Source organism: Pelodiscus sinensis, chromosome 1 (assembly GCF_052426305.1).
Source record: "Pelodiscus sinensis isolate ZL-2025 chromosome 1, ASM5242630v1, whole genome shotgun sequence".
Lineage (NCBI taxonomy): Eukaryota > Metazoa > Chordata > Testudines > Trionychidae > Pelodiscus > Pelodiscus sinensis.
The window spans coordinates 71,495,073-71,511,981 of NC_143052.1; the positions used below are offsets into that span (position 1 = coordinate 71,495,073).

General features: G+C 41.8%; 1 protein-coding gene across 10 annotated transcripts in view; it reads left to right on the forward strand.

Annotated features, from left to right (window-relative positions):
• Window positions 1-16,909, forward strand: part of NAV3 (neuron navigator 3) — a 569,112-nt gene that overhangs the window by 404,493 nt on the left and 147,710 nt on the right. For all 10 annotated transcript variants that reach the window (XM_075932261.2, XM_006118491.5, XM_075932267.2 and 7 more), the window contains one exon: window positions 3,530-3,649. In XM_075932261.2, coding sequence (XP_075788376.2) covers window positions 3,530-3,649 — 120 coding nt within the window. The remainder of the gene's footprint in view (window positions 1-3,529; window positions 3,650-16,909) is intronic.

Consider the following 16,909-nt stretch of genomic DNA (forward strand, 5'->3'; position numbering starts at 1 on the left):
ATTCCTATCCCTGTGGCACCCAGAAACCCCCATCAAGACCATGTGCATCCAGATGCCCTCACACCCAGCTCCCCCTCTGAGCCACCTGCATTTCAGTTGTACCACATAGAACCCTCTCAGCCCCCAGACTAAGGCCCTCCACACTTGGATCCTGCTGGGCTGAGCCTGCCCGACCTGATGCTCTTGGCATGAAGGGTCAGGGCCCTAGGGTGTTTGGGCCAGCCATGGTCCTTCTGTTGTATTTTGATTGGATGCAGCCTTACTAGTGGTGAGAGCCGTGCTGTGCTCTCCCACCTCTGTGCAGCCAGTGGTCTGTGCTCTCCAGTGCCATACTGGAGCCTCCACATTTACATGACAAATAAAATGTGCAGAATTTTAAAATATTGTGTGTAGAATTTTCATTTTTTTGGTGCAGAATGCTTCCCCGCCTCTGCCTCCACCCCTTGTCCCCCCTCCGCCCTCCGAAGTAATACTCTAGCCCTGGAGTGGGTATCTTCAGGTCAGAATTGAAGCACTTGGATGGAGCAGGTTAGCATCCCAACCCATGCTGTTAGTGCACTATCGATATTTAAATGTCCAGTTTAATATGCTGCCTACCATCCTTTCTGTGGTGCTGCAAACTCTTTTCAGTAACAACCTCAGCAATCCTACACACCAGTGTGCAGAAGACAAAGCATGATGGGAAAGTGATGTAACTGGTGTCTGTAGGAATGTACCTGAGATTAAAGGATGGATGATGGTGAAACAGGATGTATTATTACCACAATTTACCCACATTACAGGATTGCTGGCATTATTAGATGAGCTTCCATGCCTCTGCCTGGATTTGAACAATGAACGGGGGTGCGGGGGAAGGAAAGAAGGAGAAGACAGCCAGGATATTGTAATGGTACCTGCTATATCCAAGTAGGAATGAGTATGAGGATGCTGCACAGTTATAGCTGAAGGCCTCTTTTCCATAAAGAAAAATGAGTTATACTTGAGCTTTGTTATGGCCTTGTTAAAAAAGATAGGAAGAGTTTTTTCAATGCTTGATGTGAAATGTATAAACTAGCTTATTGTATTAGAGAATTATAGTCATTGTGTTGTGTGATTTTTCTTCACATCAGTAGTAAGGATAACTCAATACACAGTAAGTAGTAATATAATAATGGTACGTAGCAATAAACAGTGAAGTAGCTAACAAGTACTAGATATTAAAATCAGCCCTGCTGAAGGGGTAAGGAGGGGGTAGCTGTCCGGGGGCTCCCAGCTGACACTGCCACTCCTACAAGAGCAGCAGCGTCCAGAGCCTTGGACTTTTTATGCTGCTGCTGGAGCACCACACAACATGCTCTGGACAGCTTTGAAGGCTGGCTGGGGGAAGTGGTGGGGTGCTGGCGGGTAAAGATCCATGACACATTTTGGACAGTGCTGAGGGCTGTCTGACCCCGCCCTACCCCCTCCTCCTCGGGCCCCGCCCCTTCTAGGGAGCACAGAGCTGGCTCCCCCTGCCTTGCCCAGGGGCTCAGCAAATCTGTCAGTCTCCCTGCTTAAAATACAAGTTAATATGCTCTGAAAAGTCAAGATCCATTGAGGCATGAAAAGACTTATCTCTTGTTCCTCTCTGATTCTCACTTTAATTACTTTAAACACTTGGGGATAGGAATCCATCAGTAATTAGGAATTAGTGTGAAGGCCTGCTTCACAAGCTAAGCCTCTCCACTCTGGCCCTTATTTAAATGAAGCAGGGGGGAGGAGGGGAACCTTACAGACTAGGTTGTGTTCTAACCACCGTTGTATTTAATGTGAAATTCCACCATCTCAGCACTTGCTGCGTAATTTGTCACTTGCTACATACATTTGCTCCAAAATCTAAGCTTTGATTTTTTTAAAAATATCTAGCCTCTCTGGTTGTGAGGAAAACGTTTCATATGGGAATAAAATGTAATCCAGTGCAGTGCTGTCTTCTGGCCTTCCAACAGACAACTTGAAACAAAGGGGATGAAAATGTACAATACTTTTCAGATTGGGAACTACTTCTTAACAAAGGGACATATGATGTGGATGTTTTATATTAAAAAAATCAAATAACGACAAATCTCCCCCCCCCCACTTCATGTTTTAATATACTCCAAAATGATGCAGAATTTAGGTATCACTTGCCAAAAAGTACACATGGGCACACAAACTAAAGCCACAATCCTTGGCTGAACTGCAACAGCCTGGCGCTGCAACATCTGGACCAAGCTGTACAAAAAACAGTTTAACTAGCCATGGCCAATCTTTTTAGCACAGGCAGACTTTCTAGTGGCATATGGTATAGCCATTTCTGTGCCACCTCTCCCAGGCTGCTGGCAAGGAGGGCATGTGCATTAGTAATCCCAGGTTGCTGTATTAACCCCGTGAACCCAGTGGTTTAAGTAGAAGTAGCTCTCAGATGGATACAAAAGGGACTGAACCAATATCCCACCTGAGATTAGGATAATGCAATCCCATTTGGTGCTGAATGTCCTTGGCTTGACCTGGAGATTGGGATCTAAGACACTGTTGATTTATTAGTGTAAAATAACTATTGATGGGACACATCTTTGAACTGAAAGATGAATCTATGCAGTGCTATTTTATGACCATAGAAAAAGTTGTGGTCAAAATCATTTGAGTAGATTGATGAGTTATTTATACTATCCTCACTACATTGTAACAGATATTTTTTCAGCCTAAACATTCAGTGTAAAGAGGTGTTTAGATGGGTCTTGAGGAGTAGCTTCTGTTATGGTAACTTTACAGTCTTCAACTGTGTTTTATTACCTCACTGCTGTAACTAAACATTTCCTCAATATCCCATCTACATTTCCTATGTGTATTGGTATCGTTATTAGTAGACATACCTGTTACTTCTTACAATTCCATCACCTTTAATTGGCCTTTAGTGATTTACGTTAAGCACGGGTTGCTGTAATTTTTAGCCGTATGCATTTTATCCAGGACAACATGAAGAAAGCAGCGTAAAGCAACAGCATGGAAAGATGACAGCATGGTCAGATTGATAAAGCTAGCCTCTGTTTTTAATATGCATAGTCAAAGCTATTTGCATGGCTGACTACCTGATTGCACCAGAGTAAGGATTGTAAACTCAGATTCTAAGCTCTGTCTTCTGTTCACCCTCTCGTATTGAAGTGTTTGCTTTTTTGTCAGGACAGTGATTTTTTTTTTCTTAATTCTGGTGCTGTTGCCTTCAGCCAGCATCACAAATCGCAAGACAAATTCATGCGTGGACCTGTGAGACTTTAAAATTTAACAAAACTCTTTTTCTTATGTTAAACACAAACAAGGCAAAAGACCCTAAATAAATTGCTACAGTCTAATCTCATTGTGCGGGAGGAGGGGAGAAAGTGTCATGAAAGGCCTGATAAAGACACTGATAATATTTATTACGAAACGGAGCAACTTTTACTTTGAGCTTCAAATTGTATAGCCCATTAGATTTAGAACAATTAGTTGCCAGATGTTTGCATTTCCTACTGATTGACCGCATATTTATTTTCAGGTACATGACAGATGGAGGACTCAACCTGTATACAAGAAGTCTGAACCGAATACCAGACCTAGCTGCCTCTCGAGACGTAATCCAGAGAGGGGTGCATGATGTGACTGTGGATGCTGACAGGTAACACCTATTTTTTTCCCTATAAAAACTATTGGAGCTTACAGACAAGGTCTTATCATCATTCATACCTGCCAGCCTTTCAAAGTTATTCATGTGTAGTAGTGAATGAAGGCAGGATTCATGGCTCATTGGGATCTTAGCCTTCAGGTTTGAGAGGTAATGCAGCAGGGAAAAAGTCTATTTGGGAATCAGAGTCTGTCAAAATGAAGAGAACATCGAGGAAGAACTAATTTTCTGAGGATGGGGGAAGAACATCAAGGAGTCCAGAAAAAGGGGAGGGGGGCTAATTTGGAGGTTTGAAATGGGACATGATGATTTCTTATACTAAGTCTTGTAAATAGAGATAAATGGGGAGAACAAATGGAGTAAAAATGGAGTAGAGAGCAGCAAAATGAAAAACTGACGTGATGGGGGGGGGGGGGGAGGCGAAGAGGCAGAGATGGGGGCAGGAAGCAATGTATGCAGGACTTAATTGTGTCTGATGGCCACCACCCTGCTTTTGGAGCAGCATAATGCCAAATGCCCCATAAGTGCTCTCGTATTTTCTCTGCTCAGCTTCCATCCACTTTGTAACTTCAGGGATGCTAAAAGGGAGTAGCCCTTGTGGGATGCAGGCCAGGACTACAATTATAACCAGCTTCTGTGCAGGCGTGCAAAAGGGAGAAAACTCCTTGCATCATCCTGCACACCTGTGCAAAAGCCCGGCACAGTCCAACCTAGTGTGTATACCAAAAACTCACTTCTCCTAGTCTCGTCTGGAAGAGGATATGCCATCCCTTTTTGTTTAGCAAAAAAAAAATGTTTTTTCAGAGATGGACTCCAGATACCAATTGGGGATCTAAATTCATAGCCCATCTTTTTGCAGAGCTCAGAGCTGTTCAGATCTGGAAATTTAATCCAGACTAGGGATGTTAAAATTTGGGTAACTGGTTTACCATGTAATTGCTGAAAAATATCATCAGTTATATAGTTACATGCACATGCAGCGTGGAACAGCAGCTAGCTTCGTAGGAGTTGGTGCATGTCACCAGGCAGCTTTTAAGCCAAGTCCTGGCATGCACTGTCTCCTGCCCTTTGCTGCTACCTCTGTATCAGAGGCAGCAGTATGGGGTGGCAGTCAGCTCCCTGGGAGTCAGTGTGTGTCAACAGCCAGCTTTGAAGCCTGCTCCCTGCACGCACCAGCTCCCACCTGCTGTCCTGTTCCCAAGGAGCTGGCTGCCACTCCACGCTGCTGCCCCTGGTGGCAGTGCGGGGAAGCAGCCAACTCCCAGGGAGCCAGACAGGGAGCTGTATGTAGCCATTTTTTATAAACAATAAGCTCATGCTTATTGGTTACCTTTTTAAAAGGCTACACACTTATAACCCTAGTCCAATCAGAGAGAAGTTCTGGCTGCAGGGCTTAGCAGAGAATTACGGGTGTGGTTTCTGCAGATCTTTTTAAGAACTGAGTTTCACTTTAGAGGAAAGAAAGAGTGGGGGAGGAAAAGATTGACAAATTTGAACTGGTTTTGCAATCTCAGCAAAACTACCTAGTTCGTGCCGCGTGTAGTCGCGCGGCACGGGGTTCGAACCAGCCGGGATTTAAAAATGGCGGCGCCCCGCTTATGCAAATGAAGCCTGGGAAATTCAAATCCCGGGCTTCATTTGCAATTGCGGTATGCCTACATTACCCCGCTAGTTCGACTAGCGGGGTAGTGTAGACATACCCTCTGTTACTCAGTTCTAAGTCTGTAAAATGGGAATAATAGCACCCCATCTCCTCGTGGTTTGAACATACATTAATTTGTTTTTAAAAGATTGAGGTACTATAGGCATCATAGAAAAGCCTGTGGACAAACTAATAATTCATTCATCAAAGCAGATTCATTATTCTTGCAAGTAATGCACAGTAAGTAAAGCACAAAGGTGGGCATTGAACAATGAGAAGAAAATAAATATTGAATAGTTGATCATTAAGTGTTCTCTGTTCCTCCAGATTATATCATAATGCATATGGACATAAGAACTGTCCCAGACACCTTAATTCTAGCATTTCTTAACTCTTAGTGCTTGATTTCACAACTTTAAAAATGGTCTTTCAGCATTGTTTTTATACATATTATAAATATATGTGGAGCCACCATGCTTAATGGGAATATGACTGTAAAGTGCCAAATACTATTGTTTGTGTTTATGAGTTCATCACACCACAAAACTCATGTTTGCCAAAACAAAGCTAATGCATAAGAGAGCTGTGCTGGATCATTCTAAAGAAATGAAGGTAAATGATTGCGTTTCAACAATGTTCACTGTTTATAGTATGAAAGACTAGGTGTAAAATGCAATGTAAAGATTGCTATGGCCCTTGCTCTGATTGGTGAGATGGATTTCCATACTTTATCATAGTGGATGGGTTTCAGATGGAAAGGGCAGGGCAGCCAGCCCTCAGCACCATCTGAATCATAGCACTGCCTCCCCCCCCCCCCCCACCTCAGACCTCAAAGCCATGTGGCGCGCATAGCACAGTGCTCTGGTGGCAATTTAAAGGGTGTGAGGCTCCAGCCACCATCACTGCTGCAATAGCCACAGTGCCAGCTGGGAGCCCCAGGCCCCTTTGAATCGCCAGGCCCCTGAGCAACTGCCTTTTTTGCCCTTTCCCCTTTAGCAGGCCTGATAGTGATCATGCTTACAATTTGATTTTATCCTCAAATAGAGTTGTGAATATCACTTTCACACTCTTAGGGAGAAACATATTGTATATTAAAGTATGTCTTGTCACTTACATGCTATACTTTCATGTGGAAGGTCTGTAGTCCTACATATTTGCCCGTTCAGTTTATTAAGGATATACATGCTCTTTAAGGGAGAATAAAGTACCAGCTGCTGCCTCATTCATGAGGTTGCTAGCATGATGATTTTCCCCCTGCCCATCTCATTGGATATCACTTCATAGGCATCTGTGTGCAGAGAGGAAATAGCTGATATTACTGCCAATAGATACTTTACACTAGCATGCATCCAGGAGGAGTTTTTTTTCCTATGTTCTCTCCATTACTGTAACCCATAGTCTTTGATGACAGTGCCTCCATGTTCCTGATGAAAATTGCACTGGAGTTTTCTCTGACACCTTAACTTCCTTTTTTTATCCTTTATGATTTTTTCTATTCTTCGGCTGGAAGCACAGTGCTCTCCAGCCAGGTCAGCTAATGGTTTCTTCTGGGGAAAATGCCAGCTATGACAGATGCATTCTTTGGGTCTGATTTTCCTCTCACACATGGTGGCTAACTGAGGACTAAGGCCATGTCTATACTTATGAGCCAGGAATCCATCTTCTGGCATTTTCTCCCATCGGCCTCCCACTGTGAAGACAGCGCCACGTTTGAGTAAGGTATGCTTACTCTGGCTATGTTATTTACATGGCTGGTGTTGTATACTGTAAGCTGACCTTCCGGGTCTAGTGTAGACCTGCCCTAACTCCAGTAAAGTCAGTCTGGATATAACGGTGTAAAAGAGGAGAAGCAGCCCTATAATATTAATGATTCCATTAAGCAGCAAACAACTACAACTGCCTCTTTCCCTGGGGGTCCCAGAAAGCAAGTTAGGGGGAGAAGGTCCTCCCCCTGTGGAAACCTAGTATGAAAGGTTTCTTTCTCAATAATGTATATTTTTTCATAACCTCGTAAAATTAAAAGTTTAAACACATTAACATCAAATATGTCTGTAAAAATTTAAGTGTTACTTACATAATACTGCATACACAAAGCTCTCAAAAGAGTCATTGCAACAGGTCATTTTACTGAAAGATTCACATTAACTCAGAGAAATGGATGAAGAGACATTGGAAATAGCAGAATTTAATATAGTCCTCAGGTTCTTGTAGTATAGATTTTCTCACATGTACACTTTTTTTTTATCTTTGAAGTCCTATTTGGGTGGAACATTTGGTATTGTCTGACTCTTGCCTGAAGTACAAGCAAAATTCCCGCTTGAACAGTTGGGTCCTTTGAAGTGAGTGTACATTAATATGTGGCTGGTGGTCCTTTTGTGACTGAATTTTATTTTCATTTATCATCCTGTCCATCTACCTTGCACTCCAACAGTTGCATTTTGGGATTCACTGGGGCTACTCCGCAATAGCTTATTTCAAAATAGTACATCTACACTACAGAGAAGCCTGGAAATTAGTCTGAGGCAGGATTCCCTGATGTAGACGTGCTATCTCGATTTAGAGCCTCAGGAGGAATAACTTAGAATGGGCCTGGGGAGGGGCTATTTTGAAATAGCAAAAGTGGGGCATCTACACACGCCTTATTTCAAAATAGCTTATTTCAGAATAGGTGTTGTTCTTCGTAGAATGAGGTTTACAGAAGTCAGAATAAATTATTTTGAAATAACGGAATTGCTGTGTAGATGCTCACTTAGTTATTTCGGAATAACAGCGGTTATTTCAAAATAACTTTGCTATGTAGACATACCCTAGGAGAGCATGAGAAGTGCATTCCTAAAGTTTGAACCCTTTTTGGAAATAATATGAACTAAAGCAGGTCAGATATATGAAAACAGAATGAAATCACTCCCTGGAAAGTAGAAAAGTAATTTAGAAGTGAGTGATAGTGATTAGCAAATCATTCTGTACAGTCAGAAAATAAAAAACCCTAATGTAGCTAAATCCAGTCCTGTTATAAGAGGGTGTAGTTCCACTGAAGACAATCAAGTTGTTTCTACTTATCATAGGCTGGAATTTGGCTCACTGTATCAAACAGCTTTGACATTTTCCCTACTTTCACACTAATCAGAAGAGGTGGATCACCCCATCTTTCTTTCTACAGCACTATCTTTAACTTTTATCCTTTCTCAGTAATGTGCCAGACCTCAGGCCAAGCATTCCATTTAGTTACATTTTATATCTGGGAATCTCTCCATAAATTAAGCCATGTGCATGGGGTCACATCCAAGAAGTTAAGTGGCTGGTTTTCTCTGAATGTACCTCTTATGTGCATTGGTCATTACACAGCTCAAATGCATTTTTATTGCACTGTGCTTGACATGAACCCCTTTTCACATGTTTAGGGCTTCCTTAAAATGCTTGTACCATCTGTTACTTGTGCAGAGGGTTTGGCAGTCATTTTGTGCTCAGCTCAGGCTGCCCTGTTGTTTGTTCCCAGCCAAACCATAATCATCATAATACATTATTAATTATAATTATAATAAAATAATTCCAGATTTTGTCTGCAGTTTATTAACTAACTTCCTGCCTGTCTGACTATGAGTCTTTCCTTGAGTAGATGGATGGAGTAAGACTATTATATTTTCTTAAGAGAAAAAGAAGTTGGGGGGATTGAACTGTGACCCCAGTTTTATAATATACGGTACTGTTAGGAGCAAAAAGGATTATGAATGGCAACTTTGAATTTTAGTAGAATACATGGATTGTCTCCCTCTTCCTTCGTTTTCAGATTTTTGGTCATTACATTGTAATCATTGATATTATTTGAAATGTTGTTCATTGGAGTCTTTGTCTACACATAGGTGTACAGAATACTATAAAAGACATCCTCTTATCCAGACACTCTTGCTTGCCAACTTTATTTCAGTTCTGTAGTTATTCTGAACCTTCTTCCATGAGTCTCTCTTGGTTGGTTACTAGTGTGATTAATGTACCACTGTTCTCTCATATTAACATTATCAATGTTGCCTTCTCATTTAACCCCTTTGCTGCCTTTGGTACTTGTTACTGCTATGGCATTAATACAAATAATCACACCATGTGGAATAATGGAGAAGTAAATCAGTGAATGTTTATTTTTTGCCCATTTCAGCAGGCCTTACTCAGGCAAAACTGGGAACCGTACCAACTAAGAGTCTGTTGCTCTTTGCAGTACAGCTTGACATGCCTCTGCTGCATCTGCCTTCATCAGAGAGTGCATCTGGCACTCTTACGTGATGGCATACTACCAAAAAAAAAAAGGCATTACATTCATTTTGAAAACCAGCATGATTTGCCAGATTATGTGAATCCGTTTTCATAATTTTTCATGGTTATGATTTTGTCGTAGACTATATAGTCTTAGGTCACAGTGGAATCACCTCAGCACTCTTGCTGTCATTACACTAATATCCCTGAAAAGCATGATTAAATAGTTTATCTTTTGGTACAGTTATTATTATTGCTTTCTTCACCAGTTTTAATCTTCCATAATTTCTTTCCACCTCTGTTACTGTCGACATCTTCTGCCATTTACATTCATTATTTTCAAGTAATCTTGCTTTTTCATAATCCCTGTTGTAAATCTTTAGTCATTCTGGCATCTATTGTTGCTATGCTATCAAAAAACCAATTGTCAGCAAGGAGTATCTTTTTCAAAACATATTTTAGGGGTTTTTTATTGTATTTTGGTAAACCAGCAGTGTGAAATCTGCACACGTTTATATACACTCCATGCTTGCTAAATAAATCCTGTCAAATCAGTGCTGTTGATTTGTTTTGGTACCTTACATCATTAAGCATATAATGACACTTTGTGGATAAATGTCTAAAAATCATAAATTAAGCTTGAAAGTCTGTCCCTTCTGCCAACAGAAGTTGACTAAGTGAAAGTTACCACCTACTTTTTTTCTCTCATATCCCAGGACTAATATGGCTACAACACTGCAAACATAAATCAATAGTAAGTTTTAGTTTAGTGTGATTTTGTAAAAAGAAAATAATTTAGAAAGAATATTTTACTTTGATTGGATTGAATACTTTGGTAATATTTTCAAAAGCATGAACCTGGTCTATGTAAAGAAAATAAAGCAACCTTTGATCTAATGCTTGTGAGCTTCTGATCTTTAATTTTTATAGCAGTCAAAAGAACCACAAATCACAACACTAAATTTAGAAGTTCAGATATCTTATCAATATCAGCGATATAAACAATATTGTTGTTTATATCGCTGATGCTGAAGTATGTTTAAACTGTCACTGTCCTGCAATGTAATGTATGCTGACATAAAGCTGACATAAGGAAGTTACATTGAAAAGGAAAGAAAAGTGCATGGCAGATGTTTAGCTGAAAACAAGAATAGGCTGCAAGTGATTATTTATGGGAAATGAATAACAAATGAAGTTTCCTCTTTCTCTGTTTTGTTAAATACTAGCAGAAAGAGATAATATCAGTTAATTTACTGGTTCAGATTTGTGAAAGTGACATCTATGGAAGTAGCTTTTTAGTTTTTTCCAAGGAATGGAAGTGAATTTGGTTTTGCTAAATGGGCTAAACCATTTAACTTACTATAAGATCATTAAGCTGAGGGGCATCCATTTGCAATTGATCCACTGTATATTCTCTTTAATCTACTCTCAGGGTATGTCTACACTACAAAGTTAGTTCGAACTAACGGACGTTAGTTCGAACTAACTTTAATAGGTGCTACACTAGCGCTCCGCTAGTTCGAATTTGAATCGAACTAGCGGAGCGCTTAGTTCGAACTAGGTAAACCTCATTTTACGAGGACTAACGCCTAGTTCGAACTAGCTAGTTCGAACTAAGGGCTGTGTAGCCCTTTAGTTCGAACTAGTGGGAGGCTAGCCCTCCCCAGGTTTCCCTGGTGGCCACTCTGGCCAACACCAGGGAAACTCTATGCCCCCCTCCCGGCCCCGGACCCCTTAAAGGGGCACGGGCTGGCTACGGTGCCCGTGCCAGGTGCAAGCCTGCCAGCACCCAGCTAGCAGACCCTGCACCTGGCACAGCACAGAGCCACCCACCCGATGCCCCCCAGCCCACCCCCTCTTGCCGGGACCAGGCTGGCGGCTCCCGGGAGCTTGCCCTGGACCGCAAGAGGCGGGCACCTTCCTGGGCTAGTGCGGACATCGTGGACCTCGTCCACGATCTCCGCACTAGGCACAGGAAAGTGGCCGGCTAGGGCAGGAGAGCTGCCAGCCTGGCCACCCAGGACCAGGTGTGCATGAAAATCAAGGGGGTCCACTGAGACCCCCGACACTGAGCCCTGAGCTTACAATGGCCGTGCTGGGTCAGACCAAAGGTCCATCTAGCCCAGTAGCCTGTCTGCCAACAGCGGCCAACCCTAGGGACCCTGGAGGGGATGGACCGAAGACAATGACCAAGCCATTTGTCTCGTGCCATCCCTCTCCAGCCTTCCACAAACTTTGGGCAGGGACACCACTCCTACCCTCTGGCTAATAGGACTCCATGGCCCCAACCTCCATGACTTGATCTCACTTCCCTTTAAACTCTGTTCTAGTTGTAGCCTTCACAGCCTCCTGCAGCAAGGAGTTCCACAGGTTAACTATTTGCTTTGTCAAGAACAACTTTCTCTTACTAGTTTGAAGCCTGCTACCCATTCCTTTCCTTTGGTGTCCTCTAGTCCTTCTTTATGGGAACTCAGGAAGAACTTTTCTGAATGCACCCTCTCCACCCAACCCCTGCTTTTAGAGACCTCTATCCTGTCCCCCCTCCGTCTCCTCTTTTCTAAGCTGAACAGTCCCAGTCTCTGTAGCCTTTCTTCATCTGGGACCTGTTCCCAACCCCTGATCATGTTAGTTGCCCTCCCCTCTCCCAGCCTTTCTCTTCCCCTCTCCCACCTCCTTTTCCCAGTCTCCCCCAGTTTTTTTCAATAAAGACAGAGTCAATGTTGGAAGAAACGTTATCTTTATTTTGTACATCAATAAGAAGGGGGGCTAGGGAAGGGTAAGTGGAAGGAGGTGAGGGAGGAATGGGGTACGAGCCCCCAATGGGGAGGACTGGGCTGGCTCTGCGGGCTTCTGGGGGTGGAAGCTCTCCTGCAGCCCCCCAATTACTCCCTCTCCCCAGATGGCAGCCTGCGGCAAGTGCAGCCGGGCTGATGGCCGAGTGGTGTGATGTGCCCAGTGTGGGCACTCAGGGCACTCCAAGCCAGAACTTCTTTGCAAGCGGGGCACCCCTTAGAACTGTGTGTCCGGGGTGGGGGTCGGGACCCTTTAAGCGCAGCCCTCGGCTAGCCTGAGACAGCATCTCCATGCTCTAAGTCCTCCTTTTATGCCCTGCCGGCACTGCTTCCGGCCATCCTTAAGCCCTGTTCAGAGTCCACTCAATGTGGACTTACTAGTTCGAACTAGCAAAACGCTAGTTCGAACTAGTTTTTAGTTCTAGATGCGTTAGTTCGAACTAGCTTAGTTCGAATTAACTAATTCGAACTAAGTTAGTTCGAACTAGCGCTGTAGTGTAGACGTACCCTCAGAGAGTGGGTGGTATGGACATATTTATTAGTGCCATATGCATTCTTTTTGCATTCTTCATTTCTGCTTCACTCAGAGTTTATTTTAAATAGTTATAAATTATTCGCAGTGAAGCTGTATTTCATTATATTTTAACAAATTGCAAATATTTCCTTTCTGGAAGAATCTAGATGGGATTGCTTTGAGTGTAGCCTATTATTTCTATTGGGAATATCCATATACATTATGAAGATTCTCTCAGACATGTGGAGTGCTGGAATATACCTTCTGTAGTGGCATCTTTCTAGTCCACTTCTTAACTAATTAATAAAAGGGAAAGAATGATGTACTGTCTGTCTTTAATTGGAAGAATGAGATGGGAGCAAGTTTTTGACTGCTCACACACAACACCCCAGGCTTAATTATATAAAAATTTAATAAGACTTTCTTTTGTGTGGTGTGCATTTGGTTCCAGAAACCAGGGCTCACACTATATTCAGTGTAAACTGACTTGGTTTCACTGATATTTGTGGAGCTAGCATTGCTCTGATGATTGACTTTTGCTGTTCTGCCACTAACAAATAGCTGCACTGATGCATATGCTGTAATAAGCAGAGCTAAGATTACATCTCTGAAAAATTACAAAAATCACCTACTTCGTTCAGCTACTTCATTAGCCCCTTGTAAATACTGTATGTGTGTGGGTGAGGGTAGGTGGAAGCTTTTCAGGGCTTACTATATGTGTTTCCACAGCATTTGCCTGAAGAGTACTACCCTTTACTCTTGGTATTAAAAATCTTCAGAGATTCTTGCTCCCTCCTAGGGAACAATATTTTGATTATTAAAACAAAATGTCATATTGTCCTGCCTAAAAAGGCATATATTCAAGAATTTCTTATGTACTTATGCTTGCTAAACATAAATAAACATATGCATGCTTGGCAGGCAAAGAGAACACCATTGCATGATTGTTCAAATTAACCTCTTCAAAAGAAAACACTGAAAACCTCTTCTCTGGATTTTTTGGCTAGAAATCAGTTCTTGGAATATTTTGCATTTGGCAGCTTAAGGAGAATTCAGAAGTGATGGGAAATTATGAATCAAACTAAGGATCAGATCTTGCCAGTCATGCACACCCATGTAGGGGGAGGTACAAAGGGATATAAGACTCCATTGTGCCAAATACCTGTGTTGTACTGCATCTGTACCACTTGAGCCTCAACCCTCTAGGGGTATGTCTAGACTACAGGCTTTTGTCAACAGAAGTTCTGTCAACAGATACTGTCGACAAAGCTTCTGTCGACAAAGAGCATCTAGGCTACATCCAGTTCTGTCGACAAAGCAAGCCGCTTTGTCGACATGACAGTGTAGATGAAAAGGACGATGTAGATTCAATAATGCCTTGTGTCGACAGAACTTCTGTCAACGTTATGTCGACAGAACTCAGCAGCAGTGTAGATGCAGGTACCAAAACCCTGTAGTCTAGACACACCCTAGATGGATGAAGGGTAAGTGGAAATAAGAAATGGATCAATACCCATGCAACACACTGGGCCAGGGTACTGGAAGATGTGTATTAGTATGAGCATTGGGCTCACCCTGCTGGAGCAGGGGTAAAATTGAAAGGCAGGTTGTGACTTTTTGGCTGTGTCCCTAATGCACACCACTGGTGTTGTCACATAACATATGTTTAGCTACACACCACAGTATAAAACTGGCTGCATTCGCATTGTGGTGTGTAGCTACATGGGCCAATGCAATATTCTGGCAGTAGTGAGGCAGAGGGGAAAGATTTCAGCCACTCTCCACTGCCAGAATATTTCCCTCTTTCCAGAGCTTTTCCCTCCTACAGAGGGGAAAGGCGCCAGCAACAAAGAGCTGGCAGAGCCTTTCCCCAGCACTGGAGCCTTTCACAGGCTGCTGGAGTCTTTCACTGCAGCAGGTAAAGGCTCCGCCAGTGGGGAGGCAGTGGACAATACACTGCTAAAAACAGCAATGTAATTGGAGAGGCCTGTCTTAGGAAAGTAGAGAGCAATGTTGGGAATGTATGTACCCATACGCTTCAAGCATGTCTACTCTATTCCCCTAAGCCTTTACTCATAGTAAACTGCTATTCATACTCATGCTAGGGGACTACATAGGTTTATCCATTACACCCTGCCAGAAGAAATGCACAGTGTAGGCAGACATACACTTTGAGTTGCAGTTGGCTTAATGGGCTACTCTTAGGACATCAAACTAAAGGAGCTGGTGCACAATTAGAATATAGCCCTAATGTATATTTGCCTTTGGATTGACAACTATGATGCAAAGTGGATCCATCTCTATAGAATTTTAGTTTCCTACTGTATGTATATCAGAAATAAAAATGAATCCTAGGATCCAATCTGAGAAGTTATTACACAGTATTTGTAACAAGCTGAAAATGAAAAGAAGAAAAATATCCATCAGGCTGAGCAAGTGGCAGAATGTGAAATCCTTTAAATTTCCAGAAGAAGAAAAGGTCATTCAGCCCATGAAGTTTGGTACAGTCATCACTGAAATCGATAGACCATGAAGCTGTGATTTGGGAAGGATACATCACAGAGAGTAGCCACCAGTCAATGTTCAGAATATCACTCACTGTGTAATACTCTCTATAGAATACTGATGTGTTAACCTCTTTCTTTCAAAGGTTACTTTCCATGCACATTCTTCTTTTAAAACGTAAAGACACTTCTGAGTCTCTCTTGATCAAGAGAGGAAAAGATAATCTTCCCTTTTCAGTCTTTTCTCATAAAGGAGGTTCCGGAGACTTGATGCCCTAGTTTTGGGTCCCCTGTGGCGACTTCATCTCCTAACAGACAAATATTTGATACATCAGTATGCTTGGAGTTTGTTTCCTTTTGAAGTTATAGCATTAATCTCAGCTGCATTTAATTGTTAAAATATTAAACCTTCAAAGATTTCCTTGCCATATGTAAACAAAACATTGTCATAACAATTTAAGTAGGATCAGATGTGCAAAATTAACAATGGAACCCACAATGAGTTTTAAAAAATCTTTTGTACCAAAGGATACAATTAATTTGTAATTCAAACCTGCTAAGTGTATCGAATCATTATAAAAATAAACTTTTTGTATATTTTTTTAAAAAGGGTTTTTTAATCTGCAAGATTAAGCTGTTAAAAATAACCAGAGTGTATTGGTTGTGAGGTTAAACTTTCTTAGTTATTTGCTTGGGAGAAATTGTGGTCCAGAAATGTTTCAGATTAAACAGAAAACAGTGGGTGCTGAGTGGGTAAACCCATGAAAGAAAAAATTGCTTTAATGACTTTTAAAAGTGTATGTAGTTTTGAAAAGCGTGACATTGCCTTGGGAACAACAATAATTGACATTACATGTATTTCTCTTTCCTCAATATACTTAATTTGGAAATAAGTCTTGGCAATAAAAGTTAGAAAGTTGGGACTTTTGCTTAATATAACTGTGATAAAGTGCCTGGAAATAAGAGGTGAGCCAACACTCTGATCACTCTGACACTAAGGAGATCCCCCAGAAAGGCCTGAGGGAGGAATAGAACGTAGTTATCCAACCAGACTAGGTGTGCTAAAGGATTAATTAGCCTATTAATTGGACAGCTAAGGACTGATAGGCTATGCTTACACTGCGGGATTTTTTGCAGAAGAGGATATGCAAATGGCACACTCATTTGCATATCTTCTTCTGATTCTTTTTGTGGAAGAGGTTTTGCTGCTTAAAAGTCCTATGTAGATGGGCCATTTTGTCAGAAAAACCCCTTTTTCGAAAGATCCTGTAAACTTCAATTTTTGAGTAATAAGGGATCTGCAAAAAAGGTTTTTTTCCCGACATATGGCCTTGTCTATGTGGGGCTTTTTAGCGGCAAAACCTCTTCCTCAAGAAGAATCAGAAGAAGATATGCAAATGAGCATTCCATTTTGTCTGGTTAGTATGTAAGACTGATTAATAATTAAAGCAGATAATGTTGTAACATCAAGTGCTACAAAGAGCTGCAGAAGGCACATTAAAAAGCCACTTGTGGCTCCTGAGCCTCTGTCTGAATATCAGTGTTTTAAGTATTCTT